The sequence below is a fragment of the Sus scrofa genome, chromosome 5 (genome assembly GCF_054392235.1).
Source record: "Sus scrofa isolate SSC_HxYL_T2T_F1_AM1 chromosome 5, Sscrofa_HxYL_maternal_Yorkshire_Landrace_v2.0, whole genome shotgun sequence".
Taxonomy (NCBI): domain Eukaryota; kingdom Metazoa; phylum Chordata; class Mammalia; order Artiodactyla; family Suidae; genus Sus; species Sus scrofa.
In genome coordinates, this window is record NC_139387.1 from 25,427,280 (window position 1) to 25,454,842 (window position 27,563).

A 27,563-nucleotide genomic window follows, 5' to 3' on the forward strand; every position below is an offset into this window, starting at 1 on the left:
AAGGGAAGGGAATCCTCTAAGATGAAATGAGCTAGTGGAAGCATCTAGCAGGCAAACAACAACGTTTGTTGATTTAACTGGGGGAAGAGATATGTGAGTGAGCAGGGAGGGAACCTTCTAGAGCTAAGGCCAGCCAAGGCAGGGACCTGGTTTCCCTGTCAGAGCCCCCGCTGTGTCCCCCAGCTCCCACATACCTTGCCTGCTGGCGGCTAAATGCACAGCTTTTTTTGACAACCACACTCCTCTTCCCAGCTCTTGTACTTGGACTCCTCAGAAGTGCGCTTCCCTGCTGGGCCTGGTACTCCTGAGGCTTGGGACCTGGACAACGAGAGCCCCCAGACAGGCAGCAGTGTGGATACCCCACCTCGACCCTCTCACACGACTCCTGACAGTAACTTCGGGACAGAGGTGAGTCTCTATCTGGAATGGGCTGGAGTCTGTTTGCCCACCCTAAGTGTGCAAAGCCTGTTTCAGGGCTGGGTCTGACAGGTTTCTCTCTTTGACTGCTATCTGTTACTCTCATCTGTCCCTTTTGCAGAATGTGCTTCGGATTCATGTATTAGAGGCCCAGGACCTGATTGCCAAAGACCGTTTCTTGGGGGGATTGGTGAAGGGCAAATCAGACCCCTATGTCAAACTAAAGCTGGCAGGACGAAGCTTCCGGAGCCGTGTCATTCGGGAAGATCTCAATCCCCACTGGAATGAGGTCTTTGAGGTCAGAATTGAGGGGCTAGGACCCCTCCCAGTCCTGCTCCATTCTTCCCCAGCTCTGCAAGTGGTCCAGAAACCCTCCAGGGTTCAGCTGATTGCGGGGTAGGGAGTCCAGTCATTTGGAGAAGAAAAGGATCCCACTATTTCTTCCACTAGGTGATCGTCACATCAATTCCAGGCCAAGAGCTAGAGGCTGAGGTTTTTGACAAGGACCTGGACAAGGATGACTTTCTGGGCAGGTGAGAAGATGGGAGTCCAGTGGGAAAAGATGGCCTGGGCCTCAGTAGACCATGGAAGTCTGGCTTTGTGGAGATAAGAGACTTGGCTCTTGGAGCTCCTGTTGTGGCTCAGCGGAAATGAATCCGACAAGTACACATGATGTGGGTTCGATCCCTGGCCTCGCTCAGTGAGTCGGGGATCCATCGTTGCCATGAGCTGTGGCGTAGGTTGCAGATGTGGCTTGGATCCCACTTTGCTGTGGCTCTGGCGTAGTCCTGTGGCTACGGCTCTGATTGGACCCCTAGCCTGGGAACCTCCATATGCCATGGGAGCGGCCCTAGAAAAGGCAAAAAGACCAAAGGGAAAAAAAAAAAAAAAAAAAAGAGGGAGACTTAGCCCTTGACCACAGACCTTAATTTTTTTTAAATGTATTTATTTTTCCACTGTACAGCATGGGGGCCAAGATACACTTACATGTATACATTTTTTTTCCCCACACTTCGTTCTGTTACAATATAAGTATCTAGACATAATTCTCATTAATTTTACTTTATTGGCCACGCCTGCAGCATGCACAAGTTCCCCCGGCCAGGAATAGAACCTATGTCACACCAGTGACAATGCCAGATTTTCAACTGCTAGGCCACCAGGGAACTCCATATATAGACCTTAATTTTAATCTTCTACAGGTGCAAAGTAAGCCTCACCACAGTCCTAAACAGTGGTTTCCTTGATGAGGTGAGCATGGAATTAGAATTGACAATCCCTCCTGATTTTGATGCATGTCTCATTCTCATAGTCCCTGTCTCCATACCCCCAAGTCTTAACCCTGCCTGCTTCCACAGTGGCTGACCCTGGAGGATGTCCCATCTGGTCGCCTGCACTTGCGTCTGGAGCGTCTTACGCCCCGTCCCACTGCTGCTGAGCTAGAGGAGGTAAGTAAGGAAGCATGTGCGAGGACAAAAGGAACCCTGGATGGGTCAAGGTGAAATCTATCAGCTTTTAAGGCACATGCCTGGCCCCAGAGTGTCAGTAACCACTCCCCAGCTCCTGTGTGTCCCACCCCAGGTGCTGCAGGTGAACAGTTTGATCCAGACTCAGAAGAGTGCAGAGCTGGCAGCGGCCCTGCTCTCCGTCTACCTGGAGCGGGCTGAGGACCTGCTGGTGAGATCTGCTCCCCACACCCCATAGCTCCCTGGCCCTTCTTCCGCCTCCCTCAGGTTTGGATGCCTCTAGTGTATTTGGAATAGTAAATTACAAATTCCTCTCTCCAGGAGGTACCGGGCTGGGAAGGATTATTTGTCCAAAGCCAGGAGGGTAGTGACTGTCAAGTGCTAATGGGAACATGGGCCCCTGGCGGCGGATGCAATTTGTGAGGGGTGGGGGGATCTGCCTAACTGGTCTAATTTAAGACTAATGCTCTCTTGCCAGCTTCGAAAAGGTACCAAGCCTCCCAGCCCTTATGCTACTCTTGCTGTGGGAGAAACTTCTCATAAAACTAAGGTATTAGAAAATGTTGCAGGATTAAGAATGGGAGGAATGAGGCATGCCCTTGAGGATTGGTATTGTCACTGTGGTGGCTCAGGTCACTGCTGTGGTGCAGGTTCGATCTCTGGCCTGGGAACTTTTACATGACATGGGCATGGCCAAAAAAGAAAAGGAAAATAGAATGGGAGGGGTGAGAGGAGTAGAGGAGAAAGTTTCAAGCACTGACCATACCCCTCATCTCCACCAGACTGTTCCCCAAACATCAGCCCCCATCTGGGATGAGAGTGCCTCCTTTCTCATCAGGAAACCAAACATCGAGAGCCTGGAGTTGCAGGTACTATAAACTTGTTCTGCAGACATTTTGCAGATGCTGCAAAGTGTCACAGGCCAGGCCCTGAACCAGGCACAGGTCATGCAGAGATAAAGGATGTAGTTCTTATCTTTTTGGAACTCTTCTTATAAGAGAAAAATAACTAGAAAATACTTCACACTGATAACCAGTGTGGGGAAAGAAAGGTTTTAACTCAAAGGAAAAGTGAGGTGGGTAGTAAGAAAGACATCATTAGCTTAACGGTAAATTGGCCCCAGAGTTCCCATTGTGGCTCAGCAGTAATGAACCCATCTGTTTATCCATTAGGACACAGGTTTGGATCTCTGACCCCGTTCAGGGGGTTAAGGATCCAGCATTGCTGTGAGCTGTGGTGTAGGTTGCAGACGTGACTGGGATCTGGTGTTGCTGTGGCTACCATGTAGGCATCAGCTGCAGCTCTGATTCACCCTTTGCCTGGGAACTTCAAGATGCCTCACCTGCAGGAAAAAAAAAAGAAAGAAGCTGGGGGTGGGGTGGGGGGTGGTAAATAGGCCCTGACCAAGAAAAGAATAGGAAAACTCTCTTCAGGGAGGCAGGCAGGAACAAGATCACAGGAGCTCTTAAAAAATTATGCTAAGAATTTGAATTGTGGGAGTTCCCTGGTGGCCTATCCATTAAGGATCTGGTGTTGTCACCATTGTAGCTTGGGTCACTGCTGCAGCTTAGGCCACTACCGTGGCAAGGGATTTTTTTTGTTGTTTTTATTTTTGCTTTTTTGGGCAGCATGTGAGGCATATGGAGGTTCCCAGGCTAGGGGTTAAATCGGAGCTGCAGCTGCCATCCTACACCACAGCCACAGCAATGCCAGATCTGAGCCATGTCTGCAGCCTATGCCACAGCTCAGGACAATGCTGGATCCTTAAACCCACTGAGTGAGGCAGGGATCAAACCTGCATCCTTATGAATGCTAGTCGGGCTCATAACCTGCTGAGCCAGAAGAGGAACTCCACAGTGCAGTTTTTGAATTTGCAATATCTGAGGGCTGTCCAAGGGGAGACAGGCGTCCAAAAGGTAGACATATGGTCCGTTATGGTGTTCTCCCTCTCGCTCTTGTTTGAGCATCGTGAACAAGCACCAGGTAGCAGCTGTAGTCACGAGTGTGAGGGAGATCTCGCAGGGCGTGTGTAGAGTGAAAAGACAGGGACAGTTTCTGTCATGGCTCAGTGGAAACCAATCAGACAGGGTGGGTTCCAAAGGCCAAAAGAAGAGGGTTTCAAAAGTTTCAACATTGGTAGTGGCCCACTGTTGCTGAAAAGGTAAAATTAGATGACGAAAACTTATTCCCTGACTTTGAAAACTAGGAGGTCACTGATGATGGGAGTGATCTCAGTGGGTGGAAGGGTAAAGGAAAAGTGAAGCCGGTGTGGGAGGTAGGGAGAGGCTGGGGAAAGGTAACATAGCACCAACCTCCTCTTTGGAGTGAGGAGGCAAGAAATACCATCCTAAGTTGATAAAACAGTCAGTGGAGAATTCCATGAATAGAAACCAATAGAATTTAAAATAATGTGACTATTAACACTGGCAGAGGCAGAGATGTAAATGAGCTCAATTCGTCATCTTACATAACAGGGAGTCCGTACATGCTGAAGTTGGCAAATTATGAAATTGAGCTATAGGCATGATTAGTTAGAATTATGCTAGGAGTTCCGGCTGTGGGACAGCAGGTTAAGGATCCAGCATTGTCTCTGCGGTGGTGAGGGTTCGTTCCATCCTCAGCCTGGCGCAGTGGGTCAAGGATTTGGTATTGCCACAACTGTGGTGTAGGTTGCAGCTGCAGCTCGGATTTGATCCCTGGCCCTGGAACTTCCATATGCTGCGGGTGCAGCTGAAAAAGAAATCAAGAAGGAAAAAGAATTATGCTAGAACAAAGAAAATGGGAAGGATTTAAAGGTCATTACATCTGGAGTATAGACATGAGGGCAGGATGGGCAGCGAATAATTTAATCCCATTGTAACTGTTCTTTTCTCCAGCCTGTGCAGGATAATTTGTGAAAGCTTAGGAAGTAGATAGTATAGTCTACTCTGGGTTAGAGAGGAAGGGAAGCAGGGAAGTGGGACCAGCAACGACTGGGACCACGGCTTCCCTGCCCTTCACGATGGGGAGTCTCTTGCCAAAACCATCTACGCATTTGGACCTGGAAAGCTAGGATTCATGCACTTCTCCTTGATGGCCGTCCTATTGCTCCACAGGTTCGGGGCGAGGGGACTGGTGTGCTGGGCTCGTTGTCCCTGCCCCTCTCCGAGCTCCTTGTGGCTGACCGGCTCTGCTTAGACCGCTGGTTTACGCTCAGCAGTGGTCAAGGGCAGGTGCTACTGAGAGCACAGCTGGGGGTGAGTCCCGGGCCCTGGGCAGGCGGGGGAGGGTGGGAGCAGAAGCCTGGGTGCTGCTACCCGGGAGCTGGACTCTTCGAAGCTCACACCTCTCCTGCCCGCCTAGATCCTGGTGTCCCAGCACTCAGGGGTGGAAGCTCACAGCCATAGTCACAGCTCCTCGTCTCTGAGTGAAGAACCAGAGCTCTGGGGGGGACTCCCTCACGTCACCTCCTCAGCCCCCGAACTCCGGCAGCGCCTCACGCACGGGGACAGGTAAAGCGGCGGCAGAAAGATGGGATGCAGTAGGGCTATGAGGGAGAAGCTGCCGGCTCCCGAGGCGCCGCCTCCTCCCAGCCCGTCTCCATCTCTCCACAGTCCCCAAGAGGCTCCAGCCGGGCCTCTGGGCCAAGTGAAACTGACTGTTTGGTACTACAGTGAAGAACGAAAGCTGGTCAGCATGGTCCACAGCTGCCGGTGAGACGCTGTCTGCCCCATCCTGGGCTTCTCCACATGCCTCCCCTGGGGCTGCCTCGTCACCCCTTCCTCCCGTGGCAGGGCCCTTCGACAGAATGGACGCGATCCTCCCGACCCCTACGTGTCACTGTTGCTACTGCCAGACAAGAACCGGGGCACCAAGAGGAAGACCTCACAGAAGAAGAGGACCCTAAATCCTGAATTCAACGAACGGTCAGTCAGTGGGCCTTCAGGCGGGGAGATGGCAGGTTCAGGAAGGACCCCTGCCCCTAACGCCCAGTCCCTCCCCAGGTTTGAGTGGGAACTGCCCCTGGATGAGGCCCTCCGGCGAAAGCTGGATGTCTCTGTGAAGTCCAGTTCCTCCTTCATGTCAAGAGAGCGTGAGCTGCTGGGGAAGGTAAGAGGGCAGGGAGGGCAGGGCCAAGGTAGAGTTAGAAGCTGCCAGTGGCAAGGCTTGTAGTCTCTGCTAGGAAGGAAGCACCCCCGTGACACTACTTTAGAGGTGACCTGATTACCTCTGCACTAGTTTGGGATCAGGAAGGTGTGAGGATGGGACGTGGTCTTTGGAGATATCAAAAGGAACACCTGGGAGTTCCTGGAGTTTCCATCGTGGCTCAGTGGTAAACGAATCCAACTAGGAACCATGAGGTTGCAGGTTCGATCCCTGGCCTTGCTCAGTGGGTTAAGGATCTGGCATTGCTGTGAGCTGTGGTGCAGGTCGCAGACTCAGCTTGGATCCTGAGTTGCTGTGGCTCTGGCATAGGCTGGCAGCTACAGCTCCAATTAGACCCCTAGCCTGGGAACCTCCATATGCCGAGGGAAGCAGCCCTAGAAAAGCCAAAAAAAAAAAAAAAAAAGGCAACGCCTGGGAGTTCCCATCATGGCTCAGTGGTTAACGAACCCAACCTGTATACATGAGAACATGCGTTTGATCCCTGGCCTCGCTCAGTGGGTTAAGGATCCAGCTTTGCCGTGAGCTGTGGTGTAGGTAGCAGATGTGGCTTGGATTCTGTGTTGCTGTGGTTGTGGTGTAGGCTGGCAGCTACAGCTCTAGTTCGATGCCTAGCCTGGGAATTTCCTCCATATCATGGGTGTGGCCCTAAAAAGACAAAAAGTTAACGCCTGGACACTGGGAACCTGGCCTCCTCCACGGGCCTGGAGCGCTATGGGCCCCTCTAGTGGGCCAGTCCATGTGCTCTTCACTTGCCTCAACTTGACACTGTTCCTAAGCGTTTGCAGACAGGATTTCACTCATGATTTCGTGGCCTAGGTTGTACTGAAGTATTAATAAAGTAAGTTCCTAAAAATGTAACTGGATTAGGAGGGCTTCGAGGTGTTAAAATCTCACCCTTCGGACAGTAGCGATGGTGAGAGGCAAGGTGGCCACGGGCTGCTAGAAACACTCTATTTCAGGACCTGGATGAAAGAGAGTGTGCAGTGTGTTCCTTTCTGAAAATTCAGTGAGCTGTAGCTTCTGTGCACTTTTCTGTATGTGTGTTATAATTGAATAAAACATTCTAAAAGGTGAGGGGGAAAAAAAGTAACATCTCACCCCTACTATGCTCCACCACAGGTGCAGTTGGACCTCGCCAAGATAGACCTTTCCCAGGGAGCGGCCCAGTGGTGAGTATCTGATGAGCTGCGACGGGGCTGGATACTTCAGAGAAAGCCCAGTCACAGGAGGGGAAAATGACATAACCTGAGCTGAGAACTACTGATCCTCTGAAGTATAAGAGTCCTCAGATCGTGTCTCATTTATGAGAGGACACAAAAGTTTTCTTTCTACCTGAGCCTCCTCTGCTTGTTCTCACAGGTATGACCTCATGGATGACAAGGACAAGGGCAGCTCCTAAGAGCCAGGGATTACCAGCCTGACTGCTGTCTCTTTGCCTTGCCTCTTGCTGCATCACCACCTTGTGATGAGCCTAAAGCCTGGGGCCTGAGAGCAGAGCCTGCACCCCTCAGCCCTCTCACCTCCCAGGCCCATGCTGAGGCCTTTGCCTGACCAAAGAGGAGGACCGTATGTTACCCTTTACTGCACGGCCTTTATCCTTCTGGGCTCCTGGGGCAGGGATGTGGGCTGGCTATTTCCTGCTCTGCCTGCACATTCTTCTTCCTGCCCAGCTCCTCAGGCCTTCTACGTCTGTGCCTGGCCACTGGCAGCACTAGCAGTGGCATTAGCTTATGCCAAATACAGCTTTTGGAAAGACTTTTTTCTTTAATTGGATGGCCACCATCTTCCCTACTGTGAGCAGTCAGGGAGGGTAAGCACATCAGTGGCAGAGTGGAAAGGCTAACCACTCAAGCTGAGGGACAACTGCACTTGGCAAATGTACAGCAACCCAGACCCTGTGTCTAGCTCTCCACCCACTTTCCTCAAGCCTGTCCTGAAAATTACACCTGCTGTGGTGACTGGGGGCAGGCCAGTCTCTTGATTTACTCTGGGAACACTTGGATTCCATCCAAGCCTTCAGGTAGCCCTTATCAGTCTTGGATTGGAGCCTTTAGCTGGTGCTCTGCAGAGGGCTCTAGAGGACTTGAGACAGCGCCAATTTTTTGTCCAGGTGCCTAGGCTGTTAACACAGTGATGAGAACTGAATCTCTTAGCTTTGTACCAACTCTGCCAATCCACTATATCTTACATTAAACATTATTCTCAAACCAGCTGTAGTTCTTTTCCTTAAGGACAGGGAATAAATATGACAGGCTGGATTCCAAGTGTCAAAAGCCTTCATTCAGTTCATAAATCATGTCGGTTTATTCTATTTTTTTTGGCCACAGCCTTGGCCTGTGGAAGTTCCCCCAGGCCAGGGACTGCACCCACACCACAGCTGTAGCCTGCACCACAGCTGCAGCAACACTGGATCCTTGGACTTCCTGTGTGGTCCACATCACTGGATCCTTACTCTGCTGTGCCACATGGGAACCTCTAGTTTATTTATTTATTTGGCCCCAGTGTGCAGCAGCTTGATGTGGGATCTCAGTTCCCAGACCAGGGACTGAACCTGGGCTGCAGCAACTAAGTCCTAACCCCTGGGCCACCGGGGCATTCTTCTGTACTTTTATTTACTTTTTTTATGGCCATACCTGCAGTCTGTGGAAGTTGCTAGGCCAGGGGTTGAACCAGCTGCAGCTGCAACAGAGGTTGCATCCTGCAGCAATTCCAGATCCTTAACCCACTAAGCAAGGCCAGGAATCAAACCTGCATCCTCACAGAGACAACATTGGATCTTTAACCCACTGAGCCACGATGGGAACTCCTGTTTATAATAAATTGATAATTGGTTGTTAAAAATATAAAGGATGAAATAGCAACAACAACAAAAAGACAAAAAAAAAAAAAAAAAAAAAAAGGAGTTCCCATCGTGGCGCAGTGGTTAACGAATCTGACTAGGAACCAAGAGGTTGCGGGTTCCGTCCCTGCCCTTGCTCAGTGGGTTAACGATCCAGCGTTGCCGTGAGCTGTGGTGTAGGTTGCAGACGTGGCTCGGATCCCGAGTTGCTGTGGCTCTGGCGTAGGCCAGTGGCTACAGCTCTGATTCGACCCCTAGCCTGGGAACCTCCATATGCTGCGGGAGCGGCCCAAGAAATAGCAACAACAACAACAACAACAAAAAGACAAAAAGACAAAAAAAAAAGACAAAAAAAATATAAAGGATGATTTAGGAGTTCCCTCTTGGCTCAGTGAGTCAAGGATCTGGTATTGTCACTGCAGCGGCAGGGGTTTAGCCCCTGGCCCCAGAACTTCTGCATGCCACAAGCATGGCCCAAAAAAAAAGATTTATGCATCTGCAATGGTGACTTCAACCTCGTCTCTGACTCAATACTAATGCAAATAGTCTGCTCAACAACCTCAGGACTGTGTATGTCTCTGAGTCACTTGTGGACTGTCATCTGAAAAGGATCCCAAGTCTAAGAACCATGGGAGTTTTCCTCGCAGTTATTCTCAGTCTTGGTAGGCACCTGAACTAGTCCTTTCCCTTGGAGATTCTTTTCCTTTGTGCCTCTGATCAAGTCAACACATACCTTCTCCAAAGATCTTATGTTGCAGCTGTGCAGAGTAATTCTAATTTGGTGAATCACCACCTCTGGTTCTTGGGAGTCTCAGAGCCAGGCTGTGGTGCAGCTTCCTGAATTGCTTGTTCCTCCACGAGAGGAAGGCACAGGTGGACCAGAGTACCCTCCAGCTGGCACTGCGTCTTCCTCAGAGATCTTGGCAGGTTCGTTGGTGGTCAGAACCTCCTGTGGTTGCAGCCAAGGTTGTTGGTTCCATTGAGGGCAGTCAAGCGACCTGTATGAATTAGCCACTGATGAGTTTCTGGTAAGATTCATCCCCAGTCAGGGTGATGAAATCTGTAACCCAGCCACCTGTCTGCTGACCATTATCCTGTGGGTTTTCCAGGGATGGGAGACCTAAACCTGGTGAACTTGGAAGCTCTGTGCCACAGCACCAAGTCAGAGTGTCAGTGACATGTTCAGCCACATAAGAAAAGGCTTAAGGCCCACCCATTAGGCAGCTACCTGGGAAGTATTTTATACTCAGAGTTCCTCACCGTGAACTCTGCTCCTTTTGGGACCCCTCCTGGAACACAAGCTGTAGACACTGTGCCCTTTCCCTTCTCACACCACGTGAAAGAGTGGGATGAAGGAAGAGTGAACTGCTGAAAACTGGATCACTGGACTAGGAACTTGGACACTTCATAACTGCCTGGGGGGGTGGGTTAGCACTTTCTCTGGAACTTTAGGATGCTGTTCACAGGGAGGAGAGGAAAGGCTCAGGGGAACGAACTAAACTCAGTTCCACAAGGACCTGTCAAAATTCACCTTATTAGCAAAAGCTGGATTTAAATTTTATGCTATTAACTAACTCAGCTGCTATTTTTTCCCCAGTAACTTCTTCATACTCACTGCTGGTTTTTCTGCCATCTCTGCTTCCTGCCCATCAACTTAAGAGCCATGAGCAAGAAGTCCCTGTTGTCCTTCCCCAGAGCCACAAACTTAAGGGGTGAAAGCCCCAATACACAGGAGCAGAGGAACTTATATTTTTCTTTTTCGGGGAGTGGGGGGGGGCTCATCCGAGGCCTGTGGAAGTTCCTGGGCCAGGGATCAAACCCAAGTGGCAGCAGCGACCCAAGCCGCTCCAGCGAGGGTCCTTAATCTGCTGGGCCACAAGAGAACTCTGGAACTTATAAGTCTCTTATGTTATTACTCAATAGGGGGCAAGTAGCCCAGGGCTGCTTGTTCTAGCTGGCTTCAGATAATACGACCAGGGCTCTTGCTGTGGGTGATTTTAAGGAGCCACTCTTGACCTAGTTCATCACTTCCAAGTAATTACATTTCCAGAAAACTAAAGGACATGACACAACATCTCCCATCTCAGAAAGGTTCCTACTCTTTTCCAACCTTTTCAAGTTCAGGATACATAAGGGAAGAGTTATTGATCTACATATTAAATACAAGATGAGACACAATTCAGTATATTGCTGCACTTACACAAAGATGAAGCAAAAAAATTTTTTTGGCTGCACCAGTGGCCTGTGGAAGTTCCTGGACCAGGGATCAAATATGTGCCACAGCAGTGACAACACCTGACCCTTAACTCTCAGAGCCACCGGGGAACTCCAAAGATGAAGCAAATTAAGGGCCATGAATCACATATAAACTAATTTAAATAACAAATGCTAATTTGTTATTTCTCCAACAACTGGCCTTTGACACAAGACACGCCTACCTCTTGCAGAGAAAGGCAGAGATGACTGTGGGTACATTGTCACTGATTTCCCTCTTGGAATGTGGCTTTATTGGTCCAAACAACAGGCTGTAGTTAACTGGGTGTAGTAGCATAATTGTCAGTCCAACAGCCATTTGCACCTCTTCCCTACATAAAGAACCCCAGGGCATTCTAGTGACAGTGTAATTAGTGGCCAAGGGATTAATCGCAATCCTCTTCACTAGATATTCACTTTCCCAGCCTCCGCAGCAACTCAGTGACTGTGACCCAGCTCTGGGCAATAAGACATAAGAGGATGTTACCTGGGGATGGAGTGTCAACAGAAGAAAGCCCTCATTGCTCTCTTCCTTTCCAATTCAGTCACTGGTGGGAAGATGTGATGCCTGGAGCTGCAGCAGGTTTTTTTTTTTTACAGCCATGGGTCACTAACACAAGAAGGAAAAGCTAACGTAAGTACAGGAATACATATTTTATAAATTAAGGTCATACTATAATCTGCTTTTTTCACTTAACACAGTCCACGGCCAGGGAGAGAACCTGCATCCTCATGGACACTATGTCAAATTCTTAACTTGCTGAGCCACAACAGGAACTCCCTCTTCTGTACTTTTAATATACTCTTCCAAAGTGCAATCTAAGAAGATCATATGAATTTTACATACTCTCACCAGCATTACACAAAAATGTGTTTTCCTATATTCTCTGTTGTATAATTTAAAAAATTCTTTGCCAACTGAACTGTGTAGTAAGTCACAGATATAGGCTCAGATCCTGAGTTGCTGTGGCTGTGGTGGAGGCCAGCAGCTGCAGTTCTGATTCTACCCCTGGTCCAGGAACTTCCATATGTCACAGGTGCAGACAAAAAAAGTACAGAAGAGTACATTAAAAGTAAAGAAGCCGGAATTCCCCGTGTCAAGAATCCAGCACATATTCTCTGCTGGATATTATAATTTTAAAAACTGTTTGCCAACTAAAGGCCAAAATTTTGCCTACTTTTACAGATTTTCTTGCCTCTTCTCTCACTGCTAATTTACCAACTATTGTTTCTCGGTGAAGTCCGTAAGCCACCTCTCTAGCAGCAATCACCCCACCTGTCAATTTTCCAATTTTGGGCTAGAATCCAGATAACATTAGGGAGCACTGCACAAGATACTACTAAAATGTAAAGGTAAGACCACCCTAAAGAACTGAAAGGGAGGTCCTGCTGTGGTGCAACAGGATAAGTGGTGCCTCTGCAGTGCTGGGAGGCAGGTTTGATCCCCGGCTCTGATGTGATACCTGGCCTGGGAACTCCGTATACCGAGGGGCGGCCAAAAAAGAAAAACAACTAAAAGCCAATCTAACGCCAAAAGCAAAGGCAACAAAAGCAAAAATAAACAAGTGGGACTACATCAAACTAAAAAAGTCTGTACAGCAAAAGAAATAATCGACATACTGAATGTGAGAAAATATTTGTAAGTCATTTATCTGATAAGGGATTTATATCCAAAATATGTAAAGAACTCATACAACTCAAGAGCAAAAAAAAAAATCTAATTTTAAAATGGGCAGATCTTAGGAGTTCCCATTGTGGCTCAGTGGTTAACGAATCCCGACTAGGAAACATGAGGTTGCGGGTTCGATCCCTGGCCTCACTCAGTGGTTTAAGGATCCGGTGTTGCCTTGAGCTGTGGTGTAGGTTGCAGACACAGCTCAGATTAGACCCCTAGCCTGGGAACCTCCAAGACAAAAAAAAGACAAAAAAAGAAAAAAGAAAATCTATAAATAAATAAATTAATTAAATTAAATGGGCAGATCTTAGAGTTCCCATTGTGGCACAGGGGAAACAAATCCAACTAGGAACCACGAGGTTGCAGGTTAAATCCCTGACCTCGCTCAGTGGGTTAAGGATCTGGTGTTGCCGTGAGCTGTGGTGTAGGTTGCAGATGCGGCTCAGCTGCGGCGTAGGCCGGTGGCTATAGCTCTGATTAGATTCCCAGCCTGGGAACCTCCATATGCTGAAGGTGCAGCCCCAAAAATGACAAAAGACAAAAATAAAATAAAACGGGCAGGTCTGAACAGACATTTTTCCAAAGATGGTCAATACGCACAAGGAAAAGTGCTCAACATCCCTAATCATCAGGGAAATGTAAATCAAAACCACAATGAGATATGACCTCGTACTTGTTAGAATGACTTATCAAAAAGATAAGGGAGTTCCTGTTGTGGCACAGCGAAATGAATCCAACTAACATCCATGAGGATGAGGGCTCCATTCCTACCCTCGCTCAGTGGGTCGAGGATCCAGTGTCACTGTGAGCTATGGTGTAGGTCACAGACAAAGCTGGGATCCCATATTGCTGTGGCTGTGGCATAGGCCGGCAGCAGCTGTAGCTCTAATTTGACCCTTAGCCTGGGAACTTCCATATGCCACAGATGCGGCCCTAAAAAGAAGGAGAAAAAAAAAAAAAAAGATAAGAACTAAGAGTTGGCAAGGATGGGGAGAAAAGGGAACTCTTTACACTGCTGATGAGGATGTAAGTTGGTACAGACACTATGGAAAACAGTATGGAGGTTGCTCGACAACAAATTAAAAACAGAACCACCATACAGTCCAGCAATTCCACTTCTGGATATTTTTCTGAAGAAAACAGAAACACTAATTGGGAAAGATACATGCACCCCAATGTTCACTATTTACAATAGCAGCACTATTTACAATAGCCAGGATGTAAAATAATCTGTGTCCATTCAGGGGTGAATGGATACAGAAGATGGTGTGTGTGTGTAATGAAATATTATTCAGCCATAAAAAAAGGAGATCCTGCCATTTGTGACAGCATAGATGGAACCCGCAGGCATTACGGTAACTGAAGTAAGTCAGAGCTAAACAAATACCTTATGATCACACTTATATGTGGAATCTAAAAAACAACAAAACCAAGTTCACAAATACAGAAACAGATTGGTAGTGGCCAGAGGGAGGTGATGGAGGGTAAGTGAAATGGGTGAAGGGTGTCAAAAGGTACACACTTCCAGTTATAAAATAAATAAATCCTGGAGTCCTCTTGTGGCACAGTGGGTTAAGTATCTGACATTGTCACTGCAGTGGTTTGGTTTGCTGCTATGGTGCAGGTTCGATTCCTGGCCTAGGAACTTTGGCATGCTGCAGGCACAGCCAGAAAAAAAACCCTGGGCATGTAATGTACAGCCTGGTGACTATAGTTAATAATATTGTATTGTATGTTTGTAAGTTATTATGAGAGCAGATCTTAAAAGTTCTCATCATACAATTTTTCTAAGTATGGTGACATGTTAGATTTACTGTGATGATCATTTTGCAATGTATGCAAATATCAAATTGTCATGTTGTACACCTGAAAATAAAGGAACGTTAAATGTCAAACATACCTCAACTTTTTAATTTCTTATTTTATGGTCGTACCTATAGCATATGGAAATTCCCAGGCCAGGGACTGAATCCCGGGCAAGGGATGACAGCTGTGGCAACACCGGATCCTTTAACTCACTGTGCTGGGTGGGAATGGAACCCATGCCTCTGCAGTGACCTGAGCCAAAGCAGTTGATTCTTAACCCACTTTGCCACAATGGGAACTCCTATATTTCAATTAATTTTTCTTCCTTCCTTTCTTTCCCTTCTTCCCTCCCTCTGCCTCCCTTTTTCTCTTTCTCCCTTCCTTTTCTTTTTTCTTTTTTTCTTTCTCTTCCTCCCTCCCTCCTTTTTCCACACCTGGAGCATATGGAAGTTCCTGAGGCACAGGTTGAATTCAGAGCTGCAGCTGCTGGCCTACATCACAACCACAGCAATGCCAGATCCAAGCCACATCTGCTACTTACGCAAGCTGTAGCATGGCCACTGAGCAAGGCAAGGGATTGAACCTGCATCCTCATAGATACTAGTCAGGTTCTTAACCTGCTGAGCCACAACTATAACTATACTTCAATTTAAAAAAAAAAAAAAAAGAACTAAAAATCTAGGAGGGATTAGGGTAGTCAGGCAAGTAGAGTAACTATCACTAACAGAAAATAAGGTACAAAGAATAGAGGCAGCTGGGAGTTCCCTGGTGGCCTAGCAGGTTAAGGATCTAGAGTTGTCACTGCTGCAGCTTGGGTTGATCTCTAGCCCAGGAACTTTTGCATGCTGCTGGAGGCGAGGGGCGGGGGGGCAAAAAAAATGTTTCCATTGTGGCTCAGCAGTAATGAGCCTGACTAGTATCCCTAAGGATGCAGGTACTATCCCTGGCCTCACTCAGTGGGTTAAGGATTCAGCGTTGCTGTGTATGTAGGTCAAGGACACAGCTTGGATCACGAGTTGCTGTGGTTGTGGTGCAGGCTGGCAGCTGCTGCTCCAATTCGACCCCTAGCCATAGAACTTCCATATGCCGCAGGTACAGCCCTAAGCAGTAAAAAAAAGAACAACAACAACAAAAAGAACAGAGGCAGAAAGAGAGCAGCTGCAGCTGAAGGGCCCTCTCAAACCTTTCCACTGCTCTCTCTGCAAACCTAGTAACCTAGTTCCACATTATACTTCCCATCCACTCTACCTCTTATAATCCTTTACCTTATTTACACAAAGCTCACTGGCCTCCCTTGAAATATGGCTAACCTCTCAAAAGACCTCATTCATGGCTTAAAGACTTAAACATAAGACATGACACCAGGGAGCTCCACTGTGGCTCAGTGATAACGAACCTGACTAGTATCCATGAGGATGATAACGAACCTGACTAGTATCCATGAGGATGCTTGTTCAATCCAGTGGGTTAACATCCAGGAATTGCTGTGCAGGCCACAGATGTGGGTTGGATCCTGTGTCCTTTGGCTGTGGTGTAGGCTGGCAGCTACAGCTCCGATTTGACCTCTAGCCTGGGAACTTCCACATGCCTTGGGCGAGGTCCTAAAAAGGAAAAAAAAAAAAAGACACACCATAAAATTTCTAGAAGAGATCATAGGCAAAATATTCTGACATAAATCGTACTAATGTTTTCTTAGTCAATCTCCCAAGGCAATAAAAATAAAAACAAAAATTGGAGTTTCCAGGAATTCTCATTGTGGCTGAGAGGTAACAAAACCAATTAGTGTCCATGAGGATTCAGGTTCAATCCTTTGCCTTGCTCAGTGAGTTAAAGGACCAGGCATTGCTGTGAGCTGTGGCGTAGGTTGCAGGATCCTGCATTAATTGCTGTGGCTGCTGGCATAGGCTGGCAACTCCAGCTCTGATTCAATCCTTAGCCCGGGAACTTCCATATGCCACAGGCCATGAGGAAAAAAAAAAAATTTTTTTTTAAATAAAAACAGGCGTTCCCATCATGGCTCAGCAGAAATGAATCTGACTAGTATCCATGAGGACGCAGGTTTGATCCCTGGCCTCTGCTCAGTGGGTTAAGGATCTGGCATTGCTCTGGCTGTGGTGTAGGCCACCAGCTACAGCTCCAATTCAGCCCCTAGTCTGGGAACTTCCATATGCCACAGGAGTGGCTTTTTAAAAAACAAAAAACAGAAACAGACTCACAGACATAGAGGTTGCCAAGGGGTTGGCAGGTGGAGGGAGGGATGGACTGGGAATTTAGTGTGAGCAGATGCAAACTATTACATTTAGAATGGATAAACAACAGGGTCCTACTGTATAGCACAGGAACTGTATTTTTATATTCTATGATAAACCATAGTGGAAAAGAATATTAAAAAGAATTTGTGTGTGTGTGTATATATATATATATCTGAATCACTTTGCTGTATAGCAGAAATTAACACATCATTGTAAATCAACTATACTTGAATGAGGACAAAAAAAAAAAAAAAAAAGACCACACTCACCAGAAGCGCCCACACTCACCAGAAGATTGGCCAGTGACCAATCTTTCTCTTGAACCCCATATACTGGGAGGTGGGTTCTTTGTTCTCCTTGCACCCCAATGCTGCTTCCCCATTGTTATTCTCAGAACAGTGAAAAATCTCAGGTCCTCTTGGAGTTCCTGGCAATACCAGATCCTTAACCCACTGTGCAAGGCTAGGGATCAAACCTGCATTCTCAGGGACACTATGTTGGGTTCTTAACCCACACTGAAAAAGAGAAAACAAAAATCTCAGCTCCTTTGGAAGTGATGCCCATCTGATATACTGTCTTTACCTTTTCTCATCACTGTCACTCCCTAAACACACACACACTCCATATTTACAGAAGGGTGCGGCACCCTGAGTACTGCTGTCACCTTGGAGTCTTCAATGTAGAGTAGGTCACTCAATAACTAGTATCATAGTTCCTCCTTGTGGTGGACACTGTTGGTTTCCCCTCCTCCCTTTGGATGGACTCCAATCCACCTCCAGTGTCAGGGACACACCCTGGGTGGCCTAAGTGAATCATGGTAACACCATTCTCCTTACCAGGTGGATAATAACCCAGACCTAACCCATCAGGGCATATTTCCCTGGCCATAGTAATTAGGTCAAGGACGGATGGGCATCTAAGTAGGTCTAGTCAGAGTGAGGTCCAGGGACAGACTGTAATGGCCAGGAGAAACTTGCTGTCTTCCTTTTGTGCATAAGGACTTAATAGCTGTGCGGCTAAGCCATATCTGCCTCCAGGAAGGGACTCAAGGAAGAAGCTAACACCTGGACAGTGGCAAGAGAATTAGACAACAGATCCCTTTCTTATGTGTTGAACTTCTGGATTAAATGAACTGAAAACCCACCCTATCTTTTGACTTTTCAGTTTACATAAGCCAATAAATCCTCTTTGTTGCTTAGCTAGGTTTTTTTTGTTTTTGTTTTGTTTTTTTTTTGTCTTTTTGCTATTTCTTGGGCCGCTCCTGTGGCATATGGAGGTTCCCAGGCTAGGGGTTGAATCGGAGCTGTAGCCTCTGGCCTACGCCAGGGCCACAGCAACTCGGGATCCGAGCCGAGTCTGCAACCTACACCACAGCTCATGGCAACGCCGGATCGTTAACCCACTGAGCAAGGGCAGGGACCGAACCCGCAACCTCATGGTTCCTAGTCGGATTCGTTAACCACTGCGCCACGACGGGAACTCCGCTTAGCTAGTTTTAATCAGATTTTTTGCTATTTGTTATTGAAATAAATTTTTTTTTTTGCTTTTTTAGGGCTGCACCAGTGGCACACGGAGGTTCCCAGGTTAAGGGGTGGAACTGGAGCTACAGCTGCCAGCCTTTACCACAGCCACAGCCACATCAGATCCGAGCCACATCTGTGACCTACACCACAGCTCACTGTGACACCGGATCCTTAACCCACCGAGCGAGGCCAGGGATCGAACCCACAACCTCATGGTTCCTCATGGGTTTGTTTCCGCTGCACCATTACAGGAACTCCTATTATTGAAGTAATTTTAAAGGACACTCTCCTCAAACCTGATGACCTTCACATACCCTTTCCACCATGCCTTTGAAATTTTAAATTCAAATGAGTTATTTTCTCCAACTACAAAAGAGATCTTCAACCATTTCACTTCTTCCTGAGACTCCAGCTTCTCATGACTTTCCATATTCTCTCAATCTAATCAGCCACTTTCATACTACTCACTCCTCTATCTGGCCTGGACCAGAATTTTTTTTTTTTTTTTAGGGCCACACCCAAAGCATATAGAGATTCCTGGACTAGGGGTTAAATGGGAGCTGTAGCTGTCAGCCTATGCCACAGTGACAGCCACACCAGATCCTTAACCCACTGAGCAAAGCCAGAGATCGAACCTGCATCCTCATGGATTCTAGTCAGATTTGTTTCCGCTGAACCACGATGGGAACTCCTGGACCACAAACTCTTTTATTCAGATTCTCAATTTCCTGACTCCTCAAATTCACTTATTATCCCTATTCCACAAAACTCCAACCTGTTACCATTCTGGTTGCCTCTCTTCTCTAGCTAAATCATCCAAGCAACTGAGTACTGCTGGAAAAAGGAAATCGCTGCCTGTGGATTGGCACAATTGCAAATTCTCTTATTCTTGTTTCTTTTTTTTTTTTTTTTTTTGCTTTTTAGGGCTACACCCGTGGCATATGGAGATTCCCAGGCTAGGGGTCCAATTGGAGCTACAGTTGCCAGCCTACACCACAGGCATGCCAGATCTGAGCCACAACTGCGATCTACATCACAGCTCATGGCAACACCGGATCCTTAACCCACTGAGCAAAGCCAGGGACTGAACCCACAACCTCACGGTTCCCAGACGGATTTGTTTCTGCTGCGCCACAACGGGAACTCCCACCATAGCAAATTCTTGATCTCCCACCACAACATCCTGCAAGCTGCTCAGCACAGGGTAGAGCACGGGTAAATCTTTTTTTTTTTTTTTTTTTTTTGTCTTTTTGCCATTTCTTGGGCCGCTCCTGCGGCATGTGGAGGTTCCCAGGCTAGGGGTCTAATCAGAGCTGTAGCCGCCAGCCTATGCCAGAGCCACAGCAACATGGGATCCGAGCCGTGTCTGCAACCTACACCACAGCTCACGGCCACGCTGGATCGTTAACCCACTGAGCAAGGGCAGGGATCGAACCCGCTACCTCATGGTTCCTAGCTGGATTCGTTAACCACTGCACCATGACGGGAACTCCCACGGGTAAATCTTAAATGTGTATTTGTGAATGGGTCCCCTGTACCCATCTGTACCCATCTTCCTCAGCACCTATTTCAAACTTTCACTACTTTCTCAAGCCACCTCCTTCTACTTCCTCTTTCAACAAGTCAATCACCTCACTTTCTATTTCAGGATAAAAATAAGAGTTCAAAGAGTTCGCTGGTGGCTCAGGGGGTTAAGGATCCAATGTCATCACTACTGTGACTCTGGTTACTGGTTATTGCTGTGGAGAGGCTTTGAGCCCTCGCCCAGGAACCCCTGCAGGCCAGACGTGGCCAGATAAATAGACTTCAATACAGGGAACTCTCTCAATCTCTTGAATCCCCAACCTATCTCCTTATCAACTTACCAGTATCAGTGTCCATCCTTGACTCTTCCCTTTCACCCAGGTAGCTATTCATTCTACAGGTATTTGAGAGCTAGTAGATGTCAGGCACTGTGCTCTCTTGGGTCCTGGAAGTAGCATGTGTTAGCGGGGAAAGGGGAAGAAACCCAAAAGACTGAGGCAACAGCCTGAACAGAGTACACGGCACACCTCTGAAGATCTGAAAGCTAGTAGGTATGGCTGTTCCTGGCAAGGAGCATTTGACTTTTTGTTGTTGTTGTTGTTGCTATTTCTTGGGCCGCTCCCGCGGCATATGGATGTTCCCAGGCTAGGGGCTGAATCAGAGCTATAGCCACCGGCCTATGCCAGAGCCACAGCAACTCGGGATCCGAGCCGCGTCTGCAACCTACACCACAGCTCACGGCAACACCAGATCGTTAACCCACTGAGCAAGGGCAGGGGTCGAACCCGCAACCTCATGGTTCCTAGTCGGATTCGTTAACCACTGCGCCACGACGGGAACTCCCTGGCAAGGAGCATTTGAAACTGTGCTGGCTTTTGTGGACCAAGGTAAGGAACTCCACATTCTTCAGGTGGCCAAAAAAGAAAAAACAAAAAACAAAAAAACATGGAAGGATTTTAAGTAGGGAGATGATATGATCAAATGCACATTTTGAAAAGATCACTCCTTTCATTAAAGCTTTGGTTACCTATGTCTCTTAGTTTATTCTCTGTGCTTTCCAGGAAGCTAAAATAGATTCCCAGGCCCTAACACTGACCTATAGTCAGAAATTTTGGGAGAAAGAGTCTGGAAGTTTGTCTGCTTACAAAGCTCCCAGGAGATTCTGAAGAACAGCTAAGTCTGAGAGCCACTGTTTCAGAACATTACAAAAATGAAACTAGCATTACTCACCATAAACTCTGTTTTTCTGTTGCTATCTTGCATCTAGTGTGGGTCTATAAGAATAGGACTTGGGAAGTTGCCATTGTGGTTCAGCGAGTTTTGGACAAGACTAGTATCCATGAGGATGTGGGTTCAATCCCTGGCCTCGCTCAGTGGGTTAAGGACCCAGCATTGCCATGACTTGGGGTGCAGGTCACAGATACGGCTTGGATTCCGTGTTGTTGAGGCTGTGGCGTAAGCCGGCAGCTGTAGCTCCGATTCGACCCCAAGCCTGGGATCTTCCATGTGTTGCAGGAATGGCCCTTTAAAAAAAAAGCAGAAAAAGAGTTCCTGTCGTGGTGCAGTGGAAATGAATCCGACTAGGAACCATGAGGTTGTGGATTTGATCCCTGGCCTTGCTCAGTGGGTTAAGGATCTGGTGTCGCCATGAGCTGTGGTGTAGGTCGCAGACATGGCTTGGTTCCCATATTGCTGTGGCTGTGGCTGGCAGCTGTAGCTTCAACTGGACCCCTAGCCTGGGAAATCTCCATATGCTGCAGGTGTGGCCCTAAAAAAGAAAAAGAAAAAAAAAAAAAAAAAAGAAAGACTTGGGTAGTCCCCCGGAGTCTCAGAAGTTTAAGGATCCAGGATTGTCACTGCTGTGGCCGGGGTTTGATCTCTGGCTTGGGAACTTCTGCATGCCATGGGTGCGGCCAAAAAAAAAGAAAAATGGGACTTAGGAGTTTATAAACTACCTGTGTATCATAAAATATATGTGTTGTCTTCCCTCTTCTTTCCCCTGTGTTACCACCCATACCACTTTCCGGTCAAAATACCAGAGGACTTAAGACATCTTTCTTGTTTACCTAGAAAACTATGTTCTCTCTACCTAAACCATCATCCATCTTAGCACATTAGCTAGTGGTGAAAGAGCTAGTTAAGCTGTAAAGGGTGAACCTACAATTATTCAAGTTACTCAAGATCTATAGTGCCAAGTAATTCCAAAAACCTTTCTATTAGGTTTTTTATTATTACTTTTTGGCCACATTTGCAACACGCGAAAGTTCTTGGGCCAGAGATCAAAGCTGAGCCAAGGTAGTGACCCAAGCCCCTGCAGTGACAATGCCAGATCCTTAACCCACTGTTCCACAAGAGAACTCCTCTATTATTATTTTTTTTTTCTTTTTAGGCCCACACCTGTGGCATATGTTAAGTTCCCAGGCTAGGGGTCGAATCAAGAGTTGCAGCTGCCAGCCTACACCACAGCCACAGCCATGCTGGTTCCAAGCTGGGTCTGCAACCTACACCACAGCTTACAGTAACACTGGATCCTTAACCCACTGAGTGAGGCCAGGGATGGAACTGCAACCTCATGGTTACTAGTCGGATTCATTTCAGCTGTGCCACAACGAAACTCCCCCTCTATTTGGTTTTTATTAGATTTTTAATGTGTATCTTTTTTTTCCTTTTAAAGATGTGCCCTTCCTCACCTCTCACCTGTTGGAATAGCTATCATCAAAAAGAACACAAATAACAAATGTTGGTGAGGGTGTGGAGAAAAGGGAACCCTTGTACACTGGAGGTGGGAATGTAAACTGGTGCGGCCACTGTAAAAACAGTATGGAGGTTTCTCAAAGAACTGAAAACACTCAGATCCCACGTTGCTGTGGCTGTGTCATAAGCCAGTAGCTGCGGCTCTGATTCAACCCCTAGCTTGGGAACTTCCACATGCCACAGGTGCAGCCCTGAAAAAAAAAAAAAAACAAAAAAAAAAAAACAAAAAAAAAACCTAAAAACAAAACTACCATATGACATATGACCCAGCAATTCTGCTCTTGGGTATACATTAAAAAAAAAAAAAAAAAAAAAAAAAAAAAAAACACCAAAAAACACTAACTTGAAAAGATACATGCACTGCTATGTTCACAGCAATATTATTTACAACTGCCAAAATACTGAACCAAACTAAATGTCCTTCCACAGATGAATAGCTAAAGATGTGGTATATATACACAATGGAACACAGCCATAAAAAAAGAATTTTGCCATTTACAGCAACAATGGATGGACCTAGAGAGCATTGTTAGATGAAATAAATCAGACAGAAAAAGACAAATACCAAATATCATTTATATGTGGAACACTAAAAAATACAACAAACTAGTGAATATAACAAAAAAGAAGCATACTCACAGATATAAAGAACAAACTAGTTAAGAGTTCCCGTTGTGGCTCAGTGGTTAACTAATCCGATTAGGAACCATGAGACTTCGGGTTCGATCCCTGGCCTTGCTCAGTGGCTTAAGGACCCAGCATCGCCGTGAGCTATGGTGTAGGTCAAAGACACGGCTCGGATCCCGCGTTGCTGTGGCTCTGGCGTAGGTGGGCGACTACAGCTCTGATTCGACTCCTAGCCTGGGAACCTCCTTATGCCGCAGGAGTGGCCCAAGAAATGGCAAAAAAAAAAAAAAAAGACAAACCCACCACCACCAACAAAAAAAGAACAAACTAGTGGTTACTGGTGGAGAAAAGGAAGGGATGGACAATATAAGAGTAGGGGAGTGGTCAGACACAACTTAGAACAGATTTACAAGGAGATCCTGCTGAGTAGCATTGAGAACTTTGTCTAGATACTCATGTTGCAACAGAACTAAGGGTGGGGGAAAAAATGTAATTGTAATGTATACATGTAAGGATAACTTGATCCCCTTGCTGTACAGTGGGAAAATAAAAATAAAAAAATAAATAAATAAATAAGGGTAGGGGAGTGGGATGTACAAATTTTGGGGTGTAAGCCAGGCTCAAGGATGTACTGCACAACATAGGGAATATAGCCAATAGTCTGTAATGACTGTAAATGGAAAGCAACCTTTAAAAATTGTATATTAAAGAAGTTCTTGGAGTTTCCGTCGTGGCTCAGTGGTTAACGAATCCGACTAGAAACCATGAGGTTGAGGGTTTGATCCCTGGCCTCGCTCAGTGGGTTAAGGATCCAGCATTGCCATGAGCTGTGGTGCAGGTCGCAGATGCAGCTCAGATCCTGCGTTGATATGGCTCTGGCATAGGCTGGCGGCTACAGCTCTGGTTAGACCTCTAGTCTGGGAACCTCCATATGCCATGGGAGCAGCCCTAGAAAAGACGAAAAAAAAAAAAAAAAAAAAAGATAAAGAAGTTCTCTTGTGGTACAGTGGGTTAAGGATCTGGCATTGTCACTGCAGCAGCTTGAGCTGCTGCTGTGGCATGGTTTTGATCCCTGGCTTGGGAATTTCCACATGCTTCAGGCGTGGCCAAAAAAAATTGCTAAAAAAATGTGCCCTCTCAGATCTGGTGTTGCTGTGGCTGTGGTGTAGGTCGGTGGCAACAGCTCCAATTAGACCCCTAGCCTGGGAACCTCCATATGCCGCAGGTGTGGCCCTAAAAAGACAAAAGACAAAAAAAAAGTGCCCTAATTATTTTATATTGACTAATATTATAAATATGCAGTCCCTAAGAACATACAAGTCATATGCTAGGTGGGGTAGAAAGAGAGGGGAGATGGGCATTTGTCACAGAAAATCCACATACATAATGTATACATCACACATGCCCAGTTAAGACCATGTGCAGTCCAGTTCGCAGTATTTATGATTAAAAGTCTATTGAAATAGACATTTAAAACACAGAAAACGAACAGTCCTCCAACTTGTGTTTGCCAAGGTATTTCTCTTTTCTCCTTGCACCACTTCTCTATAAAGCAGGCAGAAATGCTAGAAAGTCAGATGATGCCATAACCACTTTTACTTGGCAAACTGCCCAAAAGATGGCTCTAGATAAAGGAGAGGAAGAGGAGGGAAAAAAAGTTCAGATAAACCACATCTTTGAAACCCCCTTCTGTGGAAGTGATGAAAGACACAAAAAGGCATCTGTTACGTGACCCTCCCCCAAACAAACAGTCTTGTAACCAAACACCTAAAAGAAATGTATTCTTTCTTGCTCTCCATCGCTTTGTGCCTCGTGCTACTTTATGGATGTAAAATGAGGAAATACTAACTACTTCATATGCTGGGCTGAGTAAAGGAAATTTAACACACACATATACCACTTACTCTATGCTAGGCCCATTCTGGGTTTTTTTTTTTTTTTTTTGTCTGCCTTTTCTAGGGCTGCTTCCGCAGCATATGGAGGTTCCCAGGCTAGGGGACTAATCAGAGCTGTAGCCGTCAGCCTACGCCAGACCCACAGCAACACAGGATCCGAGCCGCGTCTGCAACCTACACCACAGCTCACAGAAATGCCGGGTCCTTAACCCACTGAGCAAGGGCAGGGATCCAACCCGCAACCTCATGGTTCCTAGTCGGATTCGTTAACCACTTCGCCCCAACGGGAACTCCTCTGGGGTGTTTGTTTTTGTCTTTTTAGGGCCACACCCACAGCAATATGGAGGTTCCCAGGCTAGAGGTTGAAGCAACACTGGATCCAAGTCTTGACTTATATATACCACAGCTCACGATAACGCTGGATCCTTAATCCACTGAGCGAGGCTAGGGGTTACCCTGTGTTCTCAGGGATGCTCGTCAGACTTGTTTCTGCTGAGCCATGATGGGAACTCCATATGCTAAACCCATCGTGTTTTATAAAGATTAACACACTGAATACTCCCAACAGCACTGTAGGTACCCACTACCTACAGGATAGGTATTACTATTATTTTATAGATGAAGGAACTGAGGCACAGTAAGATATATAAACTTGCTGGAGGTAAGTACCTTGAAGACCCTAGATTCAAATTTAAGTAGGCTGGGAGTTCCCGTTGTGTTTAAGTGGAAATGAACCCGACCAGTATCCATGAGGATGTGCATTCGATCCCTGGCCTCACTCAGTGGGTCGGGGATCCGGGGTTGCCATGAGCTGCAGTGTAGGTCGCAGACAAAGCTCAGACCCCGAGCTGCTGTAGCTGCGGTGTAGGCCGGCAGCTGGAGCTCCGATTCCACCCCTAGCCTGGGAACCTCCATATGATGCAGATGTGGCCCTAGAAAAAAAACAAAACAAACAAACAAACAAAAATTAAGTAGCCTGAAAAAGAACTCAAAACAATAGCAAATAAAACATCACATTTAAGCAGGCTAGTCTGAATCCACACTCTTTAGCACCCTCTATGGTTCATGCAGTACCTGCTCTGTGGAGACCTTCAGAAATGGTTGCTAACACCCTCCACCTCCTCATCGGTTATTGTTTTTATTATACAATCCATTTCTACTCTTCCAAAAAGCTTCCCCAACCAGCCAACATCAATTCTGCACTGCCCATTAAGTTCATTTATGCCTCACTCTTCTGACCTCTTGTGGGCTTTCTACTCCCACCCACTGCCTGCAAGCAAGCCCGTGCAAGCCCCAATCTCCAGCATGGTATGCACCTTCAGGGCATTTACTCTTCCATCTAGTAGTAGATCAGTGGGGCTGGGCTGGTTCCTTACCAGCCCAAAGGAGACCTTTCAAAAGCATCTTGGGGGATGTACAACACAGAGAATATAACCAATATTTATAACTATTAATGGTTATGGAGTACATACAACCTACCTGAAACAGAATATTCTGTACCAACCATACCTCAATTAAACACAAACAAGGAGTTCCCTCTGTGGCTCAGCAGGTTAAGGACACGACGCTACCTCTGTGAGGAGGCAGGTTCAATCTCTGGGCTCACTCAGTGAGTTAAGGATCCAGTTTTGCCACAGGTGATGTAGGTAGCAGATGCAGCTCGGATCCCTGTTGCCCTGGCTGTGGAACAGGCCTCAGCTGTAGGTCCAATTGGACCCCCCCCCCTCGCCTGGGAACTTCAATGTGCCACAGGTGCGAACGTTAAAAAAAAAAAAAATCTAAAAAACAACCAGCCATCCACGGGAAAGAGATGTCCAATGCTGGGCAGAGATGTCTCAGAGTCAAGAGCTGGAGAACGCAGGCCTCCACTCCAAAGAGACCTGTGAAGAACAGAAAGGGTGCCTGATGCATACGCGGCGGCAGAATGGAGAAACTTCAACTCGGACTGCGGCAGGTGAGCCGGCTTAATTCCAAATTTTAACGTTTACTTCAACTACCAGTTCACTTCAAACAAACAACTTTACTGTTCCAAGTCATACAGCCACTCAATGGCCTCTATTTTCTACCGAACTGCAACAGGAAGCTAAACTGACCTAACCACTCGGCCCGGGGCCGTTAAGTGCTTCCTGAGCTACCTGATCTTCTATCTGAGCCTGGGGCAGCTACAACCCTTCCGCTGCTTCCGCGTTCTCACAGCGAACTCAGGAAAACAGCTCCGCCCACACTAAACAGTGAACTCAGGGCCAAACAAGGGAGATATCCTGAAGGGCCGCGCACGTTTTGAGAGTCAGTGAAAAGTACTTTTTCCGGGATAAGAAACGCGCCCCAAAGATACTGAGTCACCAACCGCCGCTTCGGGCCGGAAGCCACCGCACTAACACCGCCC

General features: G+C 46.9%; 1 protein-coding gene and 1 long non-coding RNA gene across 8 annotated transcripts in view; one reads left to right on the plus strand and one right to left on the minus strand.

Moving 5' to 3' along the window:
* Positions 1–8,239, plus strand: part of ESYT1 (extended synaptotagmin 1) — a 17,382-nt gene extending 9,143 nt beyond the window's left edge. The window contains exons 17-31 of one of the 3 annotated variants that reach the window (XM_003126262.5): positions 253–408; positions 539–715; positions 868–950; positions 1,620–1,668; positions 1,776–1,865; positions 1,999–2,094; positions 2,362–2,433; positions 2,666–2,752; positions 4,979–5,119; positions 5,226–5,374; positions 5,477–5,575; positions 5,657–5,788; positions 5,867–5,972; positions 7,149–7,198; positions 7,389–8,239. In XM_003126262.5, the coding sequence (XP_003126310.3) occupies positions 253–408; positions 539–715; positions 868–950; positions 1,620–1,668; positions 1,776–1,865; positions 1,999–2,094; positions 2,362–2,433; positions 2,666–2,752; positions 4,979–5,119; positions 5,226–5,374; positions 5,477–5,575; positions 5,657–5,788; positions 5,867–5,972; positions 7,149–7,198; positions 7,389–7,428 (1,527 nt within the window). In that variant the 3' untranslated portion in view covers positions 7,429–8,239. Of the gene's footprint in view, positions 1–252; positions 409–538; positions 716–867; positions 951–1,619; positions 1,669–1,775; positions 1,866–1,998; positions 2,095–2,361; positions 2,434–2,665; positions 3,135–3,596; positions 4,626–4,978; positions 5,120–5,225; positions 5,375–5,476; positions 5,576–5,656; positions 5,789–5,866; positions 5,973–7,148; positions 7,199–7,388 lie in introns of those variants that run through there. The other 2 variants (XR_014803347.1, XR_014803346.1) reach the window with 2 other exon arrangements.
* On the minus strand, positions 3,145–27,545 carry LOC106507496 (uncharacterized). 5 transcript variants are annotated; one of them, XR_014803380.1, is made up of 7 exons: positions 21,132–21,706; positions 20,243–20,346; positions 17,143–17,369; positions 16,030–16,203; positions 11,609–11,731; positions 9,602–9,866; positions 3,145–3,225 (listed from the first exon to the last, which is right to left on the minus strand). It is a non-coding gene; the product is annotated as an uncharacterized LOC106507496 (long non-coding RNA). The 5 variants fall into 5 exon arrangements; XR_014803382.1 differs by lacking the exons at positions 17,143–17,369; positions 20,243–20,346; positions 21,132–21,706 and adding exons at positions 26,968–27,057; positions 27,513–27,545; XR_014803381.1 differs by lacking the exons at positions 17,143–17,369; positions 20,243–20,346; positions 21,132–21,706 and adding exons at positions 26,968–27,057; positions 27,455–27,545.
* Between the last annotated feature and the right edge of the window lie 18 nt (positions 27,546–27,563).